At 40.4% G+C, this 22,316-nt stretch overlaps 1 protein-coding gene and 1 long non-coding RNA gene across 6 annotated transcripts in view; one reads left to right on the top strand and one right to left on the bottom strand.

The window, feature by feature from the left end:
* Positions 1-17,299, top strand: part of LOC123373036 — a 98,027-nt gene extending 80,728 nt beyond the window's left edge. Inside the window, exon 3 of the long non-coding RNA XR_006580532.1 lies at positions 16,781-17,299. This is a non-coding gene — a long non-coding RNA (uncharacterized LOC123373036). The remainder of the gene's footprint in view (positions 1-16,780) is intronic.
* Positions 1-22,316, bottom strand: part of NEDD4L (NEDD4 like E3 ubiquitin protein ligase) — a 342,440-nt gene that overhangs the window by 44,928 nt on the left and 275,196 nt on the right. For 4 of the 5 annotated variants that reach the window (XM_045021773.1, XM_045021771.1, XM_045021774.1 and 1 more), the window contains 5 exons: positions 17,906-17,980; positions 15,419-15,478; positions 6,906-7,037; positions 6,242-6,361; positions 3,905-4,102 (listed from right to left, as the gene is read on the bottom strand). In XM_045021773.1, the coding sequence (XP_044877708.1) occupies positions 3,905-4,102; positions 6,242-6,361; positions 6,906-7,037; positions 15,419-15,478; positions 17,906-17,980 (585 nt within the window). The remainder of the gene's footprint in view (positions 1-3,904; positions 4,103-6,241; positions 6,362-6,905; positions 7,038-15,418; positions 15,479-17,905; positions 17,981-22,316) is intronic. The other variant, XM_045021772.1, reaches the window with a different exon arrangement.

The following is a 22,316-nucleotide window of genomic DNA, read 5'->3' as shown; positions in this document are numbered from 1 at the left end:
TTAAAAAGCAGGAAAGAGAAAGGAAAACATATCTTTCTATAGTGTCTTTTTTCCCTAGGCAAAATACAACCTTAACTTCACCATTTGCCATTTCATGATGAAACCAGCTTCAATTCTTTTTTCCAGATGCACACCACAATGGTGTCACAGGTCCCTATTTACTGAATTTGTAAACACGCTAACTCGTAGTGTCTTAATTCCTGATATAGAATTTCTTATTTAAAATAGTCATCACTTTACAGCACAACTAACCAGATCCAGGAATGCTCATCAATTAACAAGAAGCTGGGAAAGCAGTCTGTCCATGTTAGGACTTATAGTTTCTAATATTTGTGTGGGTTTCAAGTATTTTATTCAGGTTTGTGTTTTTCCAATGGCATTTTTAATGGCAAAGGGAGCCATGATGATGCAGGATCTTTTCTCCCCTGGGTATTTCATTTTCTGGATGTGTACGAAGTCTTCTGGGAGCAGGGCATTCTCCAAGAAGGCCCTTATCCTTTGGAATGTACCCTCTGCATTGTTTGAGACAGCCTGAATCTATTGATGTTCAGGAGACAAAAAGAAAGACTCATCTTTTTCACACTAGCTTTTAGGGACGGAGATGCTGCTTGGCAGTTGATGTTTAGGAAGGGTGGAGTATTTCTGTTTTCTGCACTGTATGGTTTATTTAGTGTTTGTTGCATCACCTGTCTATAAACAATTATAATTTAAATAACGAATGGGGCAAAATATGCATCCTTCTGGTTTTTATACATTTAGAGAGAAAAACTAACAGATCAGGCAGGAGAAGGCCATCTCTCTCACTTATTTTGGAAAAAAAAAAGAGGAAGAGGAAGAAGAATTTCTTATGCTTGAATCACTGTACAGACATTAAATTAATGGCTGCCCGGATTCAAACAGTACAAATAAAATACCATAAACAGAAATCTAAATAAAACAAAAGCCCAATGGAAAAGAAAGATACAAAAATATTTGGGCTTACTTGGCTTTACCCAAATACTGCAGCATTAAAGCTAACAGCCATCATTAGAGGCTTCTAATGTGGATAGTGATTACTTGGCATCAGCATGACATATAACAAATAGAAGTGCATAGTATTTAAAATTAAATCCAACCAACAGCAATTACACTGCAGTGATGATGTGGAAAAGCTAGAATATTTCATTACTAAACTAGCTCAAATTACCAAAGTCATAGCTTGGACTGACAAGGCACAGTGGCTCCATATGCTAATCCATTCAATTTTTACACATTCACCCTCTATTTCTAGAGTTCCAAATTCAATATGAGGATTTGAAGTCACGATGAAACAGTACAAGTGTTCGAATTAAATCACATACACTATATGTCACTGACAAAGAGTCTAACTAATTAAAACGACAAAAGTTAGCAATTTCAGATCTAACGCTAAAAACTGATGGACTCTTAATTCATATTGTTGCATATAACTAAAACCTTTGCATTAAGGCTTGAATGCTGGCCTAGATAATGTAGTCTTACGTGACTTTTCGTTGAATGTTAAATTCTATTAAAAAGGAAAATTATTTAAAAAAAATGACTGCCAAAATAAATTGACATTACAAAATAAATTTGCACAAATATATAATTGTTAATTTTAAAATTAATTTGCTGAAACTCTGAAGACATTATAGACTAACAAATAATTAGACAATATTTATAAACAGAGACAGTTAACTCAGGGTATGGCTACACTGCAAAAATCCTGAGGCACTGAGTCCCAGGGCTCAGGTCAACTGACTTGGACTCGTGCTACAGCACTAACAATAGCAGTGTAGATGTTCCTGCTGAGGCTGGTGCTCAGACTCTGAAACCTAGTGAGAGGCGTGGGTCTCAGCCCGAGCCGGAACATCCATACTGCTACTTTTGCCTCATAGCTTGAGCCTGAGTCAGTTGACTGGAGTCTGAGACTTGATGCCACACACACACACACACACACACACACAATGTAGACATACCCACAGTAATCACTCTGACATATGGAGAACTGGTATAATTTTTTTTAAAGTACCTTCCTATTCAACATCAGGCATCATATTAGAACTATTTTTAAACCTCAGGATGACATATCAGCCATTTATGTATTTCCCAGAATAATAAGATATTAGATATTATTATTATTGTTGTTTATTAGGGCTATGATTCACAAAAGCACTTAACCATGTGAATAATCAATCATATTCATATTCAGCAAAGCACTTAAATACAAGACTAATTTTAATCTGTGCTTAAGTCTTACTGAAGTCAATGGGAATTAAAAACACCCTTAAGCACTTTGGTGAATTAAGTAAGTGCTAATGAGAGCACAGGACAATGTACAGACAATTCCTGGATCTGACATTACAGTTCTATGATGATTATGGAGGAATTTTTAAAAGCACAAATGGAGTTAGGTGCCCAACTCCCATTGAAAATTAATGGGATCTGGGCACCTGCCATTTGTGCCTTAGAAAATCTCTCCTGGATATTAATATGTTGATACAAACATATTCCTAAATTTCTATTGTTTAAGCAGAAACTGATTTTTTTTTACTTCTACGTACACAAATAAGTATCTCAAAGCAGTTTTATGCAATTCAAACGGTGAGTGTTTTTAAAGGGGAAAAATGTGTGTGTCCCAGCTGAGTCAGTACACACAACTATGAGTCAAATTGTAAGTATGAAAATGAAGTAGACCATTAAGTGCAAGTATTTTGAACACTATAATAAAAATGGGTGACTGTATAATCCAATGTGCTTCTAGAGTAGAGAGTGATAATGATGTGTTCCGACAGCAACAAAGATCAGTTTAAGAAACATGGCTACAAGGGATCCAGCTAACTCCCAAACCAAAACTCACAAAGTCATCCTAGGGTAAAGGAAACATTATTCTGAGAACAAAATTTACAGTGACCTACAAAGACCTACACTGAAGTAAAATCAAGGATCCAGCTAACAGAATTAGGCAAGGAAAATCAAAGTTAAATTTCCAGGCTGATACCCTGTCCTTAAAGATGCCTAAATTCTGCAGCAGACAGTATATATCATGCATAATTCCAAGAAGTATGCAGTGTATACACATAAGATAAATTAAGGATGGAGAACTGCCGAGAACATTCTTCTCACGAAGCAAAAAGAAAATGGGCAGTTGAGTCCCTTGATTCTCCATTAACTTTTAAAAAAATAGTTTAGCTTCTCATATTTTCTTTTTTAACATCGTATGCAATAAAAAATTAAAGAAAAATGCAGTATACTGATGCAAGGCAGATAACATAGTAGATTCGTGATGACCGAAGAACATTTATGATGATCATTTTAATGCGAGAGCAGTGAGAGGGATAATGAAATTTATTAAAATTACGAGAGAGCCTCAAACCTAAGCAGCTGATGCAAAACACTTAGGAAGAATGTGTGCCTTTGAAATCCAAACTCACTCAAATTTTGCAACTGGACAGTAGCTTTAGAATGGGCAAAGACAACACTCTAGATTCAAACTCTGGGGTGTTCTAAATCTTGTTCGGGATTTTGAAATGTAAGCCTAAGCATAATATCTTTGTTCAAAATGATGGTCATGTCCACCAGTTTGTCAAATATACAGTGTATGCACAGTATATAAAAGGCAAAGACGTACTAGAAAAAGATGTGTAAATCTTCTAACAGCAGGTCTAGGTACTACAACAGCCACTTCAGGATGTTAATTTGTTAGGTGTGTGACTCTTAAACCTTTGTACTACAGCAGTGACCATAGGCCGCAATCACATTCGTGGCCCAATTGTGCTAAAGACAAGACATAAGTACACGAACAACAGCAAGGAAAGTATACAGGAAGGAAGACAAAAATAACAAGGTAAAAATATCCAGAAAACACTAACAGATTAAAAATGTTATAAGCTAGAATTCATCTTACCCATGTGGTAGTCTTAGTATTATGATCAATGAAGAAGGGCCTGCCATTTGGAGCTATTCTCATCTCCCAACCAGGTGGCAAGAAGCTCTGTGTCACTTTGTGTTGGGGCTTAGGAGAATTATAGGGTGATGGCTGTGGCGACTGTGGGTTGGAAAGGGTGTCCTTGACAGCTCTGCGCACAGGCGAGTCCTTGGCAAACTGCGGGAAATGAGCAACATTAAGACTCCACAAATCTCACTTTATATTATATTATGAACGACACTTGGTATCATGAGCTGAACACATTTTCAATGGGGATACAATTTACAGGAACAAGGGGTATCACCATCTCAAATCACTAATTTATTTTAAAATTGGCTGCTCCTTGTTACATAATACGCTTTCATTGCGAAGGTCATGGTGTTTTATCACTTTCTTCTCCCAGAAATAGGGCTATTGTAGCTCAGATCTTAGATACCTTTTTCTACTGCCTCTTTATAAATAACAAAAACCAATGTTATATAGAAAAATACAGGCACTGCTTTGCTGTTTGCATGGCACTGTACGTGACAAACATTTTAAAGCAAAAAAAGTATAGATGAATAGAAGGCAGTGTAAGATACTTCAAATGCATTTTTCATCAATTAGGAACTGATTTCATCAACTAAAATGATTAAAATAGGAATTAAGCAAGTTCCTAAAATAAAGGGAGGTTCAAACTATTCAGACCAGTTTCTAACTACAGGTAGTGGATAAAATTTTCAAAAGTGCCGCAATTTCATTGACTATCAATGAGACTACAAAACCTAACAGCTAGACTTCTAAAGGTATTTTGGCACCTAAAGATGGAGATAGGCAACTCGTAGGATTTTCAAAAGTGCATATGCATTTAACTCCCAGTGAAATCAAGACACTTCTGAAAATAGGACCTGGGCACTTTTGAAAGTTTTACCCATTACCCAATATAGTAACTGCTTAGTTTTAACTTTGTTTATTGCCTTGCTGAGTAACACTGATTATATTTTTAATGATATATTTACAGATCAGTAAATGGCACAAATAATTAGATTCTGAAGCATGATTTGTAATCAAATATTTTTACATTTACCTCTATTATCTTATGCAATTTCTAATTCAGATACTTATAAATCTTTGATTTCACTACTGAGTATACAAATTAGTTTTTCTACATAATTCATAATACAGGTATTGATTAAAAACTACCATTCTGGTAAGTTTGGTTCCACTTTCAAATTTAAGTATCTAATCTGCAGTAGTCAAGAATATTTTTGCATATTTCAGATGCCACTTCTACAAGGAGATTCACCTGCTCTGGGTCCAGTGGAATTCCATTCCAGCAAAAACATTTATGCAGGTGTATCACTTTGCATAATCAGTGCCTTACTAATCTTGCATCTAACTAGTGTACTGCAATTTATTATCCAGAAGTTCTCAGGGAAGAACTGTGATGTTCAAGGATAGTAAACTGCAAATTATTATTATAGAGGAATACATTTACAGAATAAATAATTGACAAATTTTAAAATTTGGTTGCCCAAAATTATGGTCCTAAATATATATATGGCCTTTTTTCAGAAGTGCTGATTACCCACAAATCCCACTTAAGTCAATGGACATTTCAGACCTCTGAATATCAGGCACTTATTTGTAGTTTTTTTAATATGGATTTAGAACCTGAACTTTAGGCATGTAGACTTGAAAAGTTTAGCCTGATGCCTTTACTTGTATCATAGTCCACAAAAACCATTCAGGAGAACTTTTTCCAATGAAGAAAGCTGACAGCTAAGTCTGTCACTAAATCCAGGAGATATCTTCAAAAGCACTAAAAGGAAATAAAAATATCCTGCTGAAAAGAATGAAATACAAAATCAAAAGCTTTGAGATGTCCTTACTTCAACCACGACTTTCCAGACTCAAGTGGCACAGCCTTTATTTACAGTTTATTGCACTTGCCTTTCAAAATAAATGTTTCAGCTTTTGAGAATATTTCTAATTTGATGCTTTTCCAGCAAGAAGTTACAGTAGTGCATGTACTACAGGATATGCACGTACAAATGAAACAAACTAATGATAGCAAAGGAGAAAGAATATTCCCCACGCCAAGCAATGAGTGTGAGAGTTGAGTAAGAAGAATTAGGCAGTGTTACTGCACAAAGTGAAGATGCATGTAAAAAAAACTTAAGAAGAAAATATCATCACGAAGCAAAGCTAACAGATCAGGAGAGAAGAATGTGTTGGCTGCAAAATTGGAATGAAAATAAAAGGTCACAAACACAACAGAAAGAATGAGAAGTCAGGACAGAAGTGATCTTTGTCAGATGAGACAGGACTTCTTACCTCGAGTGGAGCAGATAAAGTGACTGTGGGTGAGCTGAGGCTCCGAGGCCGTCTTATCTGAGGCTCACTTAGATGGTTGTTACTGTTTGCTGCTGACCCAACTGCACCATCTTCTGCAAGCTATTTCAGGGGCAAGAACAAGTTAGCTAAGTGTCAGGATCATGTTTATCTGCTGTTAGGCTGTGTAAAAAAAAAAGGCCATCAATACTCTGTTAATCCTTTTCTAAATAAGCTTTAAATATATTATTTCAAAGAGTACGTTCAATGGAATTAAAAATGATTCATGCTTTAAATAATGAACAACTGCTTAGGCAAGAACAAACTACTATAAATGGCCTTATTAGTACACAGATTAAGATCCTCATTTTGAATTTGATTCTAAAATTTGTCTCTGAATATATTTACTCTCTTGCTCTCATTTCTCACCACTGTGGTTATAAACTCAATTTATATCTTTATTCTGGTCCTAACAGATATTTAGCAAAAATAATCTTAATCACCATCTATTTTCCTGGTTAAATGTAATAACTTTATTCTAAATTGCCTTTGCACTGCATAGACTGTTTCTGTTTAAGAACCTTAAAACAGCTTTTCAAATGGAATTAGACCCAACACATTTTAAGCATTCTGTTGAAATTAAACAATACAACAGCAAACTCCATACCTGCATAATGGGCCGAGTCCAAGTTGTGGTTCGATTGTTATGATTGACATAATATGTACGTCCCTTAGCATCTTTCCTTTCTTCCCAGCCTGAAGGTAAGCCTGGTGTAGTATGTACGTAGGCCACTGATGGCTGTTTATGCAAAAAAATTGTGTATCATTATTTTGTGGAAGCTTGAAAAAAATTAATTCTCTTCAGAAGAAGTCTACTTATGCCATTCTTACAATCAAATACAGTGGAAAATTTGGAAATGCATTTCTTCAAATTTCTCTCTAGCACAGGCTCTTTTTCTCATCTCTGACCCAACACCCTCCTCCCTTCCACACGCAGGTCTTCTGGTTCACATTTGCACAGCTACAGGCACTTTGTTCAGAAAACAGCTCAGCTTCCATGTCGTGAAACTAAAGGAGCTACAAAAGAAACAGGAGACTACACATTATGATAGGAACTGCTTTCACTTTTATAAAAATGTTTTCCCCTTGTTAGAGAGAGTATTTATTCACTAAAGTTGATATATGTGAGTCACTGCTAGAGAGGCCACATAGCCTAAAGGAAAAGTCAAGAACTCAAATTCTCACTGGTGCTCTCCCATGGACTGGGTAAGCAGCCTTAGGTCAATGTTTCCTCTTAGTTTCCACCTCTGTAAAATGGAGGGAATAAATAATCTACCTCATAGAGTGTAGTATAGATTAATTCATTATTGTTCAGGCAACAGTTTGTAAGTGCTAAGAAAGAATGCAAATAGATTCAGGGCTGGAAGTCCTACTTAAATTTTCCAAGACTCAGTATCCACCTTAAAGATAAAGCCATGGTCCTGCCCTCCTGTAACCTCTCCCTAAAATACAAAGTGACGCGTGTGTCATCAGTATGGGAAAAGGCATTTCTTCCACTGTCTTTCCCAACTCCCTTAGTATAGGGGGCATATTAGCAAGCAATGGAAAAGGAGGACATGGATGTAAAATGTGTCAACATACAGATAATGGTGGTGCAAGAAAGACCAGCCTCAAGAGCTAATCCCAAGAGTGACCAGGAGGAGACGCCAGACAAGTGGTGAGGGTGCGTCCTGTCACAGATAGATACTTAGCAGGTGTAAATTGGTGCAACTCCAATGAGCATCTGGCCCTTAGTAAATCTGTATCGTGTTCACTGGGTTAATTATTTTCAGGAGACTTTTCTGCTGAAAAGACCTTTTACATTTTATAGGACAAGCTTCTGGCCTCTAATTAATCCAAAGGTATGTGGTGAGAGACCTGAAGAACATGCAAGGAGTCTGCAGTAGCCTTTCAATAAGCCTAGATTATTAAGAGAATCTTTAAATTCTGGAATTTCTTCTTTCTTATGACAAAGTTTTGATTGGCAAGAGAATGATGAAACCAAATGTCTCTATCAGAAGACCCGGAAAGAGAAAGCAAGTGCCTGAGCTTAATTGTCTTGTCAGTTTCTATGTAATGCTTTATTTTAGCATCAGTACCACTAATCCCCTTAGAAGTAGGCAGCTTTCTAGCTATAAGAAATTCTACTAAGGCCCCTTCTTACAGTAATCTGCTTTTTATAATGGCTTTCCTTGTGTGGACTGCAACAATAGATGTGGAATTATCTTATAGATATGAAAGGACAAATTACTTCCCCTCACAGAAGTCAAAATAAAAATATTAATGTTAAGGCAGACGAGCTGTGCCAGCATTTTATCTGACGTGAAAGCAGAGCCAGGTGGATAGGGAGTATCCTCATATTTAAGCAGTTAAACTTATTCTGTTCATAGCCTGTGAGTTTCACATTGAGTGTACTAGTGTTGATGTTATAACAAGTGCCAGTATCTGGATTTAGAAGAAATGGGGTTGACAGCTGAGCAGGAGAAAGAGTCTATGCTCATGTCCAAGCTGCACATAGCCATTGTGCCTGTTTCAACACACTGTGTGTGGGAGGGGGAACCCTGTCTGCTGCATGCAAGAGAAAATTTAAGAGCTCTTTTAAGCCTGTTTGGATAAGAGAAGACGATGAGACAAGCCTGTTTCTAAAAGAAGCCACATTAAAACACCAAAACAAAAAAATTAACAGAAGAAAGGGATTGTAAAGTCTTGCCACTGTCTGACAACCTGCAGTTGCTGGATATAATTGAAGTAGGCTGAAAAACCCATGCACGCGCTCAGTTGCCCTTTACTCTAGAGGAGAGATTCCTCCAATGTTCATTTACACTGTGCAATGAAGCCAGACATTTAAGGCAATTACCCAGCACACAAGTCAAAGGTCCACATACATTTTGCAGATGGAACATTTCTTACATCTTTGACATTCTTTTCAGATGTTAAGCAAAAAGGGAAAGAACAGATTTGACAAGCTCGTCATGCTCTTGCTCCATATTTAGACAGAAATCAGACTAGAAAGGTCTCATCTTTGCTTAACAGCATAGGATGTGATGTTGCAATTTCAAGTAAGCCATGGAAAAGGTATGCAACTAAAGAAAGGAGCAAGAAAACATGAGAACTAAAGTATTGTGAGGGGGGAAGGCGGGAAGGATTTTCTCCTGGCTCTCAGTGTGCAATCTTCCTTGCTTATTGTGTAAAAAGCAGCACTACTGAGATTCCATTTACATTACTGCCAGTTCTCGTTCTGATGCTTTTACCAATAGCAAGAAATAATGGTGGAGATCAGAGGTGAGCGTTATCATGCGAAAGCTGAGGAGAGGAACATGGTGTCTTTCAGCACATCAGGAAGCTAAGGAAGCAAAGGGACAGAGCCTCTGAAATTCTGCACTAAACTACTTTTCATATATAGATACCTCAGTACCAGGGAGTATTTCTTATACCAATGCCTGATCTCAGGTATCAGTAAGCAAGGATATACCAACAGCATGTTTTGTGGGCATATAGGCAACATGCAGGGTGAAGTGCCCCTCCAGATTTCTGCTCAGCCTGCTGGGGGGGGAGGGATGGGTAGGACAGGGGCTCTTGTCCCTCTCCCATTGCGCCTGCCCCCTGGCACATTCGGCCACTGTCCCTGGCAGCTGGGCCCAAGCGGAGAGCGGAAGGGGCGGGATTGAGCTTCTCATGTCAGCTGAGGGTGGCTGCTCCAGGTTGCTGCTCTGTGTGGCACAGCGTCTGCCTGTGAGAATCCGGAGCCTCTTGCCGTCATGTTTCCATCTCCCTCGACAGCCCCGTCCCTGGCAGCCAAGGTTTGGCAGGGAGTGGAGGGGGCGGGGCTGCCACCTCCCGAGGCGGGCACTCTCTCAGGCAGCTGCCGTGCTGCACAGAGGCAGCAACCCGGAGCGACCACCCTCAGACAGCGTGAGAAGTGGCTCCTTCCTGCCGCCTTCTCTCCCCACCTGGGCCTGGCTGCCAGGGAGAGCAGCCAAGCAAGCCAGAAACCGTGCTGGGGGGGGAAAGGGGAAGGGAGAAGAGTCCTCATCCTCCCCACAGGTAGCTCTGGTGGGGCAGGGAGAGGACGGCAGTCCCTGGGCTGGGTGCAGGGCCACTGGGGAGGGCTCTGGGAGCAGGTTCCCTGGCCTCTGCCAGAGGTAGGGGCATTGCTCACGCTGCCCCTGCTGAGGTGTCCACAAGCTCTGGGAAGACACTGCTGCTGTGAGTCTCCCTGGGCCGGGGCTGGCCCCAGCCATGCCCAAAGGGACGTGCTCCCTGCCCATGTGGCCCCAGCCCCCCAGGAGCCAGCGAGATTGGCTGCCCTGGCCCAGGAAGGTGGAGCTGAAAGTCCCTCCCAGTAGCAATACATGGGGTGGTCAGATGTCCCCCCACTTTACACTGTGCCCCCCCAAGTATCAGGAGGCTCATGTTGTCCGTGAGTTTTAAATCCTAATAGTTCAAATTAGGCTCAATTCTGCAGGGTACTGGACACTCCTGTGAGGTGTGGAGAAGCTTTAAATTCCCACAGAGGTTAGTGGGAATTGAGGGCTGTCATTACTTTTTCCAAGATTTACGTATCAGGGGCTTGATCTTGCAAAGATATCAGTCTGGAGAAGAGGCTGAGAGTATATGCTCTCATGTAGTTGATGACAACGGAGAACCATCCAGGAGGTTCCATAAATATTGAGCTTTCATAAAAAGGGAAGAAGTCTGAGTATAAGAAAGAGGTAATAACGTACATGAGCAACATGATGAGTAGCCCAAAAACATTCTTTGAAGACTGTTTCAAGACAGATCTATAAATAAAGCCAACCAATATTTTGGAATAAATTAGCCTGAAAATTTACTGAGCGTCTTAGGACAGGTGGAACCTAATTCTTTTTAGGCAGACACAGATATTCCATTTTTTGGAAAGTATTCCACCTGATTAAGTCTGACAAAAGACTACCACCTGCACAGAGGAAGAGGTAAGATAATTCTTAACAGAAGGCAAACCAACATGTAAATATTAACTGTTGCTTGCTGTATTTAGTTTAAAAATTCACCACCATCATAAAGTGTTCCTCTTATCCTACAAAACTGGTGAATTTTTCCCCCACTGGTTAAAACTGAGGAACATTCAGGAGCTCATGTGCATCACTCTTCTGGAAATTCAGAAAACATGTATACCCTCTGTTCTAATTCAGTCCTGGTTATCTGTATGTGAATCTTACAAAATATATTTTGCATTTTATACCTTGATATAACATTTAATTTCTCTTATATGGTGGAAATGCTTTTTGTGTAACTCTGACTTTATTGAATATTACTATCTGTTATGGTATTTTTAAAATCTTGAACTTTCCACATTAAGCTGAAACAGTAAACAGTATTTCAAAACTAAAATGCCAAACATGATAACTGGAAAACTGTAATGAAGAGGCATTAGTAGGGTGTACCATGGAAGCAGCTTAAGGCAGCAGAAATCATGAGGTTTCACTGATAGAAAAACACCTGGAGTAATTGCTTAAATGATGTAAATGTCTTATAAGAAATATCACTTTTGGATTCTTATCTATAGAACACTACAGTATTTATGCTCAATTTAAAGAGAAAAAAAATCCCATTACCAGGTATGAAAGTCATTCACAACAATAATGTGGCTGAAAGTATAAGAAAACCCTAGAAACAATTTAAATCATTTATACCTACAGAGGATGGAAGGAGGCAAACAAATTAAGTCAACTGCATGATGAATGGCAGATTACATTTAATTTCATAATCACTGCTATAACCCTGCTTCAATCACTCTGTTCATAATCACCTTGAAATCTAACAGGTTTAAAGTTTCCCACTTGTTTTTTCTTGTATTACTCACAGAATATTGTATGCAGGCATGAGGGATTTTAATAAAAAAATATTTTTCTTGTTAAAATATTGTGGCATCTAAATATCCAGTTACTTTTGATAAAACACCCACCAAAGAATGTAAAGGCTGATTGATGCTCTACAGGTTCTGTACATGGAGCACGTTCTGCATGAGGCCCTTCCTTTTTATTGTCTCCTAACTCCTTATAAACTGAATCCAGTTATACATAGCTATACAGATACCTGTGTGTTCAATAACATCACAAATCTCTCAGGCCTGATTCACCATCATAATTACACTGCAATCTAATATCCTTTTTTGTGTGTAGCCTTATAAAGAGCAACTTGTGTTGTACATTCACCCTGTTATAAAATAAATATTGTAAAGCAAGTTGAGGACAGTGGAAAATGATTGTCCCAGAGACTGAAAAAGTGGATGACAATGCACTGTGGTCACAGTCTCTCTCTGTCGCCCACAGATCACTGTTGAAATCCAAGGTGCATTAGTTTTCCTTATTTAAAGCTCCGGCAACATACTATTCAGTAGCTCTTTCATCTGCTTTACCCTCTGGTCAGATTCCCTATCAGTTCCAGAACTCTTCTCTGAACTATTACAGTATCCAGTGCTAAGAGAATTCTCTCATTTAAGGGCACATGCTTCATGTAGTTGAGCTGAAAAACAGCCGACATGGTTCAAAGAAGAAATCAGGAGTCCAGGAAAGGTAAAGAATGGGTAGAAAGTTGATCATCTATTTAAGAAGGGAGGAAATAGAAGGGGAGGAGAAGAGGAATTAGCTAAACAAATTTGGCTGAGGCAAACCCTGATTCAGTCACTTCCTAAATGGTCATGATTTGGGGTGTTTTAGCTATTGATTAGCTTGTCAGAAGAAAAGTGGTTTAGGTCACATGACTCCTAGCCAACAGGTGAGGGGTTCATCTATTCTAGGGTTGCAGATACTGTATACAAATACATGCATTCACTGTAGTGAGAGGCTATTGAAATTCTCAACAGTATGCATTTTTTAAAAAGTGGCTACCTCGGAGGTGTTCAAGAAAGTTTTTAAATCACTTGATTTTAATCACATACATTGTATACAACACAAAACCAAAAGGATGTTTGAAGTCTGTTAGTGAATATTGCCAATAGCAGGTTTGATTTATAGGGAGCTATGAGGACAGAGTCACAAAGGAAAGTAACTAGAGGTGGAACCATTAAAGATCACATATGGCAACGTGTCCCTTCCTTTTTATTGTCTCCTAACTCCTTATAAACTGAATCCAGTTACTGGCAGCATTCCTTTGTAATATGAACTGAGCTTTGCAAACCAAAATAGAGACTCAGAGGCAATTCATTTAAAACACCTTAAAGTAGAACTTTCAGTTCTCTTTACCAGTAACTTTATGCATTCTCAGAGGTAAACTGAATTTTCTTTACTGGTTTCCTTTCATAAGATAAATCAGAGATGGGAAACACTTATTCAAATTATCTTGATTATCCTCCTGCCATTTGTGATAATTAGTGCTTTGTCCAGTGTAGTTTTACCGTAAAACATTTCAAGGGAAAGTATTCAGTTTCCTCTGAGGCTTTCAATAAAGCTCTTAAAAGCAATCCAAATAAAAAACATTATCTATTTACACACACACAAATATACATCAACACACATTCAAAGAAGCACCCACTTTACATAAGCATGTATCAAATTTTGCTCATCTTCTGTAATTGACTTAAGTGAAAAATAAGGCCCCCTGCAATACAATAGACAGATCTCGTATCATTACACTGTACATTAGTATTTTGTGCATTAATTTCTATGTGCTATCTAAACACTGAAGGTCTACATTGGTATGGTAAATGCAAAATCAATATGAATGTAAAAATTCAACAAGAATTTCCTTGTACTATGCACCAACATATTTAGCTATCACACCAACACTGTATGCCTATTTTGGAACACAGTGGCGTTACTGACCAGGCCTGCACAGAGTAGCTCTACTCTGAATTCAGTTTTTAGTAGAGGAATATAAACTTGTATAAAACGTGTGTGTAATTAATGGAACTATCTGCCAACAAAAGACTGGATTTACATTAGAAATCAATACAGAACATTTTGCCTGCTTTATGCGGCTATTAATCAGTTTTTCCACAGATATCAAAGGCATTTCTGTGTTTGTGAAAGGTATGGACACTTAGTTCAAGGTACAAGGTACGTTTTCTCAAAGTTCAATAAAGAACATATGCAGTGCCTAACACAACGGTGCCTTGATCCCTGAATTAGGGCATCGTGCTACTTCCACAATACAAATAAAAATATATACACCTCTACCCCGAAATAACGCAATCTGATATAACAAGAATTCAGATATAACGCGGTAAAGCAGTGTTCGGGGGGGGGAAGTGGAGGAGGGCGCGCCAGGGCTGCGCACTCCGGCAGATCAAAGCAAGTTCGATATAACGTGGTTTCACCTATAACGTGGTAAGATTTTTTGGCTCCCGAGGACAGCGTTATATCGGGATAGAGGTGTATACATATATATATATAAATAAATAAACAAACAAACAAACTGGTTTTCATTGGTGCACATATATATTTATAAAAGCTGAATATATTTATTATTGGACAATCCACTTGATTTAGATTCACATTTAACCACATTATAAGTGCATGGGATAGCTTCACAAACTACACTGCATTATGGAAAATGATTTCAGGATATTAAATGTCCAATTTAAGCATTGTAAAATATTTTCTTGAACCATTCAGAGTCAAATATCCAGCACTGGGCTAGTTAATGATAAAAGGAAAGTAAAATTTGTTAGTAAACAAAAACCATATACTAACTACATTGAGAATTACATGGGTAAAGCCCTCTGCCTGCAGGGTTCTCAAAACAGTATCCAGGCCTAAGAATAAAACTGAATTAGTTTAGTGTTAAGTCAGTGCAAATGGTAAGTGCTATATTTTAAAGGGTCTGTTTGTATAATCTATATTGCATTTAAAAATGAAGTGCTATAGCTTTCAATTTTTGAGCACTAGTCAATATTTACCAAGAGTGTCATTCTGTTTAAAAATCAATTGCATTATATCCATATCTTTATTGTATGCTAATATTACTGTGATATTATCATATTACTTGAAAAAATTATTTCAAGGTAAAAGGTGAAAAACAAATGTTAAAACTTAGCTATGGTTTCTGAAAAGTTTAGACCAATACACTGCTGCTTACAAAAAAAATGTTCAGTGTCGTAAAAGATGCTAAACCCAACCCATATTTCATTTACTGAAAGTGTTTGATAAAGAGTATTATTACCGTTGGTTCTTCACCACCTGTGACAGTTGAAGAACGAGCTCTCCTAGATGGACCACTCTGCTGTTAAATGATAATTAATGTTACAGATAAGTATGTTTAGTGATGAAGGTAATAAATTATGCTCACATCTTCAGGAATAAGGAATCTCAGCCATTCGCTCACATTTTGTAATGGAAAGCAATTAGACTGAAGTTATGTTAAATAAAAGACAGCAGCAAGAAAAATGAAGTCATCAATCACTGATAACCCAGATGAACATATAACTTATAAATTCAAAGACTGAGGCACTAGTCTAACAGCTGTGGTGCAGGACTCTCTATATATACACTAGTGGCATAATGTAAGGTGTTTAAATAATACTTTTTCCAAACAAAAACAATTTTACAACTTCAGCTCTACAAGCATAAAGCACAGACATTTAGAAATGAAGAGGCAATTTTCTGGCCAGCAGTGAGTGCACAGCCCTGTGAAAAGTCAGAATCATCATCATAAAAGAAATTGGTGTTTCAAGTTTTCAGCTTAATCAGAAATAAAGGGTTTAGTTGCTAGAAGAAAAATGACTGTTAGTACAGTAGAGATTGATGATTGGTTAGCTCAAGTATGTCCCAGTTTTAAAGAAATGCTTTTTATACTGCTGTTTTGAGCACCTAATTTCATTTAGTAAACATTTTAAAACTATAAACTGAAGGAAGAGTCATAACAAAGCCTAACCTTATACACCAGTTAAAACAAACCACAAACGACAGAAGTGAATCAAAACTATTGAAAAAGTAGAAGCTCGCGGGTGCAGATTCCAGCACAAGCCAATCACTTATAGTAGAGAGAAGACACACTTTAAGTATGCTTTTGCTGAGAGCCATAATATTTTTAATGCAGGAGGATAAATAAGTAGCTGGGTAGTACTTTACATACATTTCCATTGAACACTCACAGAAACATCTATTACTGCAAAGCCACCATTTCATAATGACATATCTAGAATCATTAGATAATCTCCAGCTTTATGGTGAAGTAATAAAAATAGGAAAAAAATGTCAATTGTTTAATACAACTACAAATTTATATTAAAAAAATTAGCCAATTTCAAATTTAAAATGGCTGAATTACACCAATTTAACAATAAAAAAATATGACAACATCAGCCTTCAATTATTCATATTTTGTTATTTACTGAAGAAACAAGTTCTAATGATCCATTTCGTTCGTATGTCCATATTTACAGTTCTGGTAAAAAAAAAACGGGGAAAAGATTTCTGCAGAAAGTTATACGGGAAATAGTCAATTTTTTGTTGAAATGTCATCCGTTATGAAATATTCTGGCCAGCCATAGTCAAATGCTGATCTACTGCAATTTTATTCTAGGTCATTTTATCTGTCTCACCACCACTTTGACCAATTCTATGGAAAAAAAATGTAGAGCTTCCAGGACATCAGCAGTAAAGTGCTACATGACTACAGAGTAAGAGAGAACCCAAAGCTACCTTTCCTGTTTAAGAATCATCTTGGGATGTGGATCCTTTTCCTGTTTAAAGGGATTCAGTTAATTTCTTAGCTACTATATTAGGAAAACCTGACTTGTTAACTTATATCATATTGGTCAGAAAATTATTATGACTATTAGATTTTGGTTTTACATGGCCCTTCATAAAGGGGATTGTTAAAGCTAAGTGAAATACTAGTCAATTTCTTTTTATTTAAATTGGCAAAGTTTTCCACTGACTTGCAACATGCTGCAAATTTTTTCACATTTGCAAAAAGTGTTGATTTCCTCACTGCTCCCACCACCTCTATGGGTGTGCGCCTATTTCTTCTTTGTGTTACGTTTCTTCACAGGCCAGAAAAGGTTGTGGTAACACTTCTGTGCAAATTTTGAATGGCTTTAAATAATACTGACACACAAAAACAAAAACCCATGCACAAAACAGTCCATGAATTTTCAAGTATAACAATCCCTATTCACCCCCTAAAAAAATCCACCCAACCCCCCGCCCACCTCTCAAATTTAATGAAAAATCTCACCAATTTTGCCCAATTCTAATTAGATAGCTACCTGTAAGCCCAGGCATAAGTCTATTTCAAAATGTGTGTATTTGATTTTCAAAAAAATAGCACTGGTCCAAATTCCCTCAGTGACACACAACTCCAGATTGCAGAGATAAAAATGAGGACAGAACTAGATGCCTGGGCTCAAAGCCTGGCCTCAATAAAGTCAATGGTAAAACTTTGATCTACTTCAGTGAGGCCACAATTTCATCCACTGTCTTTAATCATCTTGACTTAATCTTTTGTAAAACAAGTATAACCACGTTCGTTTGTTGACCTATGCAACATGATCTTAATTTGGAATCAGTTACCAATTGGTACAGTCATATTCCTACCACCTATGTATAAATATTCTGAAGCCATTGCAACAGGAAAAGGCTCCACTCAGAACCAAAGAATATTTAAAACAAAGCACAGAAGAAATAAAAATGAGCTTTGGTTTACCAGTGATAAGTGAGACTGTTCAGCAACTGCATCTGTTACACTGCAAGATCTCAATCTTGAAGAAGGATCTCTCTGCTGAAAGAAAGGAGAAACTTCCTAAATTGTAATGCATTAAACACATGTGGATTTTCATTTTATCAAATTCATTTCTATTTTTCAATATTGCTCTGAGTCCAAAATAAACCATGCTTGCCCTGCAATCTCCATCTCCTTTATATTTCTACATAATCTTGTGTCACAATCCAAAACCATTCTCTCAAATTCTCAGCATTTCACCCCGGGCCTGTTTTGGACTAACCGGGAACAGGTAGAAGCAGGCCACACATCTCGCCCTGTTATTTAACAGTCGAGACATGGGTGTCTTACGGACAGACTTCAAGGGAGGAGGGCTGGCTAGTTGGCAACTTCTCTGGGAAAATACACAGCAGATTAAACAGTCCTGTAACTGGCAGCAAGTTGGGAAGGCTGACCCCAAATGAAATGCTGACTCAGGCCTTGTCTACACTACAAGACTATTTCGAATCAACTTAGTTCGAATTTGTGGATTCGACCTTATGAAGTCGAATTTGTGTATCCATACTAAATACACTAATTCGAATTTCTGAGTCCACATTCACGGGGCCAGCGTCGACTTTGGAAGCGGTGCACTGTGGGAAGCTATCCCACAGTTCCCGCACTCCCCGCTGCCCATTGGAATGCTGGGTAGAGCTCGCAATGCCTGCTGGGGGAAAAATGTGTCGAGGGTGGTTTTGGGTAACTGTCATCATTCAACCGTCACTCACAAACGCCCTCCCTCCCTGAAAGCGCCGGCGGGAAATCTGTTCGCGCACTTTTCTGGTCGGTTACAGCGCGGACGCCACAGCACTGCGAGCATGGAGCCCGCTGCGATCATCGCTGCACTTATGGCCGTTGTCAACTCCTCGCACCTTATCGTCCACCTGTGCAACAGTCAGCTACTGAGAAATCGGGCGAGGAGGCTCCGGCAGCGCGGTGAGGAGAGTGGCGCAGACCTCTCAGAAAGCAGGGTACGCCGGGCAGTGGAGATCATGGTGGCAATGGGTCAAGTTCATGGTGTGGAACGGCGATTCTGGGCCCGGGAAACAAGCACGGACTGGTGGGACCGCATAGTGCTGCAGGTCTGGGATGACACAGAGTGGCTGCGAAACTTCAGGATGCGTAAGGGCACTTTCCTTGAACTCTGTGACTTGCTGGCCCCTGCCCTGAAGCGCCAGGACACCCGGATGCGAGCAGCCCTGAGTGTGCAGAAGCGAGTGGCCATAGCCCTCTGGAAACTTGCCACGCCAGACAGCTACCGGTCAGTAGCGAACCACTTTGGCGTGGGCAAATCTACCGTGGGGGTTGCTGTGATGCAAGTAGCCCACGCAATCGTTGAGCAACTGCTCTCAAAGGTAGTGAACCTGGGAAACGTTCAGGTCATCATAGACGGCTTCGCCGCGATGGGATTCCCAAACTGCGGTGGGGCTATAGATGGGACTCACATCCCTATCCTGGCACCGGCCCACCAGGCCAGCGAGTACATTAACCGAAAGGGCTACTTTTCCATGGTGCTGCAAGGACTAGTGGACCATAGGGGACGTTTTACCAACATCAACGTCGGGTGGGCGGGCAAGGTTCATGACGCGCGTGTGTTCAGGAGCTCTGGTCTCTTTAGACTCCTCCAGGCAGGTACTTTCTTCCCGGACCACAAAATAACGGTTGGGGATGTGCAGATGCCTACAGTGATCCTCGGGGACCCAGCCTACCCGCTAATGCCCTGGCTCATGAAGCCCTATACAGGCGCCCTGGACAGTGAGAAGGAACTCTTCAACTACCGGCTAAGCAAGTGCAGAATGGTGGTGGAGTGTGCTTTCGGACGTCTCAAGGGGAGATGGCGGAGCTTACTCACTCGCTCGGACATCAGCGAAAAGAATATCCCCGTAGTTATTGCTGCTTGCTGTGTGCTGCACAATCTGTGTGAGAGCAAGGGCGAGGCCTTTTTGTCCGGATGGGAGGTTGAGGCAAATCGCCTGGCTGCAGTTTACGCTCAGCCAGACACCCGTGCCGAGAGAATATCCCAGCGGGAAGCGCTCTGTATCCGGGAGGCTTTGAAAGCAAGTTTCCTCGGAGATCAGGGTAACCTATGACTCTCCACTTGCTTTCAAGAGAAACTGACCCTGGGCCTGTGTCAGTTTGTGTCGATTTGGATCTGCGGCTACATGCCTTGTTCTCCAAGTTTCCCCCACTTCCAAAGCACGTTTTTAAGCAAAGTAATTGTTACACTCATTATTAATAAATCTTTCTTTTACTTTGCATTTCTGTTCTGGTGTTGAGACATGGACGCATACTGTGCTGGGCACGGTGTGCACTGACGTACAGACCGCTTCCTCCATAGAGGACTGACATCCTCCTGCTCCTACATAGGTCTCTGGGGTGGGGACGGATGACAGTGGTTCTGCATGAAGGGGAGGGTTTGCAGGAAGGGGCGAGTGGTGCCTTCTTTGCATAGGGTTTGGATGACGGCAGTGGGCTGCGGGTTTCTGCGTGGGAAGGGGTGATGGGTGTGGGAGAAGGGTGACTATCTGTCCGTGGATGAGGGCTCTTGTTGGGGCTCAGGGCAGCGGATAGGCTCGTGGATCCGTTGCAAGTGCATCGTAAGGGCAGCCTGCCTTCACAGTAATGGCGTGACAGGCGCTAGGACCCTGGACAATTATACACATTACGAAATGAACAGGGGCAGCATACACAACACAGAATGACCCTGGTGCCTACTGACTGCAGTGTGTGTGTGCCCCGCAGTTGATCCTTTCCCCAAGTCTGTACCCTGGTACTGTAGGCTATACCGTGCAAGTATGAAACCCCTGTCCACCCCATACACCGAAAAATCCTCTGACAGGAAAGACATGACGGAAACAGTGATTAACAGCAAACAGCTTTTATTAATCTAATAAACAGTGGGGGGATGAACCTTGGATTTGGGACTGGCTGAGCCTATAAGGGAAGCACTTCTACAAATTTCTAACGTGAGAAGTGCGGGGTACACGGCCGCTCTGCTCTGGTTCAGTGACAGTTCTCACGTCCTCTACCACCCCTCCGTCTTGTACTTTTGGGTGAGGGGGGCCAGGACTTCTTGGCTGGTGAGGGCGATTGCAGAGACACTGCAGGGGGGCCCTGTCCTCCAGCCTGTGGTCCTGCAGGACATCAACAAGGCGACGAAGCGTGTCCGTTTGTTCCTTCATGAGACCAAGTAGCGTTTGGGTGGTCTGCTGGTCTTCCTGCCGCCACCTATCCTCACGTTCCATGAGTGTGCGATGCTGCTCACATAGGGTCTCCCTCCAGTGTTTCTGCTCTGCAGCCTCTGCTCGGGAGCAGACCATCAGTTCAGCGAACATGTCGTCCCTAGTCTTCTTCTTTCGCCGTCTAATCATTGCCAGTCTCTGCGAGGGGGATGCCGGGGCAGTCCGGGAAGGACCCGAAGCTGTGTGATGGGGAAAGTTAGTGATTTCCTTGTACAGATACATTTTCGCGAACAGTGAACACCGTCTAGTCAATTTCCATGAAGAAGACCGTACCGGACAACAAGTGTCACGTGGTCTCCAGAGAAGCACAACATTTTGGCCTACGCTCTGATTGGCTGCGCCATTGCACAGGAGAGCGGAGAAGTCGGGAGAGAGAGCAGAATCCCTCTAGCAGAGAGTCCTGGTAAGCCTTACAGTACATTATGCTTATCAGTTAACGGATAGCTGTGCCGTCGTGCTAACGGCAATCTGGAAATCAGATACTATGACCCTTTTGCAGCCACTCCCGACACTGCAGGGGAAAGATCAATGTATGCTTTTCCTGTGTGGCCTACAGCACGTGGCTGCTAAGCGCGGGGCTTTGTTATGCAAAGTATAAGTAAACCATTAAGAACAGTAACTATTCGCTAATTGCCCTAATTAGATGCAGCACTTCAGTAACGAGATTACCCTGAGGCGTGTCTCTCGAGTGCAGAAAGAAAGGATGTTAAGGGAAGCACTTCACCGACCGGGACCCTACGCGGCCATGCTGGTAGAGGCGATGGTTCCCCTGTATCTGAGGATGTCGTGGCGTGGAAGAGTGAGCTTCACCGGAGGACCAAATAGGGCACCTCTTCCTCGAAACCTCCTGCGGAGGGTATTTGAGGAACTGTTTGAAGCATTTGTGGAATTGTCCATGGAGGACTATTGTTCCATCCCAATCTGTGTAGACCTACTGTTCGTTTAGTTTCCCTTTAAAAACTTTTAGATATAGTATTTATAGATAGAATTTATATTTTTGGTATACATGTTTTCGAGCAAATAAATATTTTCTTGTTTATACGACTTACCGCCTGATCCTTCCCCTGACTCTGAGTCCGGGTTCACGGCCGGTGAGGGTTGGTAGGGGATCTCTG

Source organism: Mauremys mutica, chromosome 6 (assembly GCF_020497125.1).
Source record: "Mauremys mutica isolate MM-2020 ecotype Southern chromosome 6, ASM2049712v1, whole genome shotgun sequence".
Classification (NCBI taxonomy): domain Eukaryota; kingdom Metazoa; phylum Chordata; order Testudines; family Geoemydidae; genus Mauremys; species Mauremys mutica.
The sequence above is the reverse complement of the archived record's forward strand: the minus strand, read 5'-3'. Positions and strand labels throughout refer to the sequence as shown.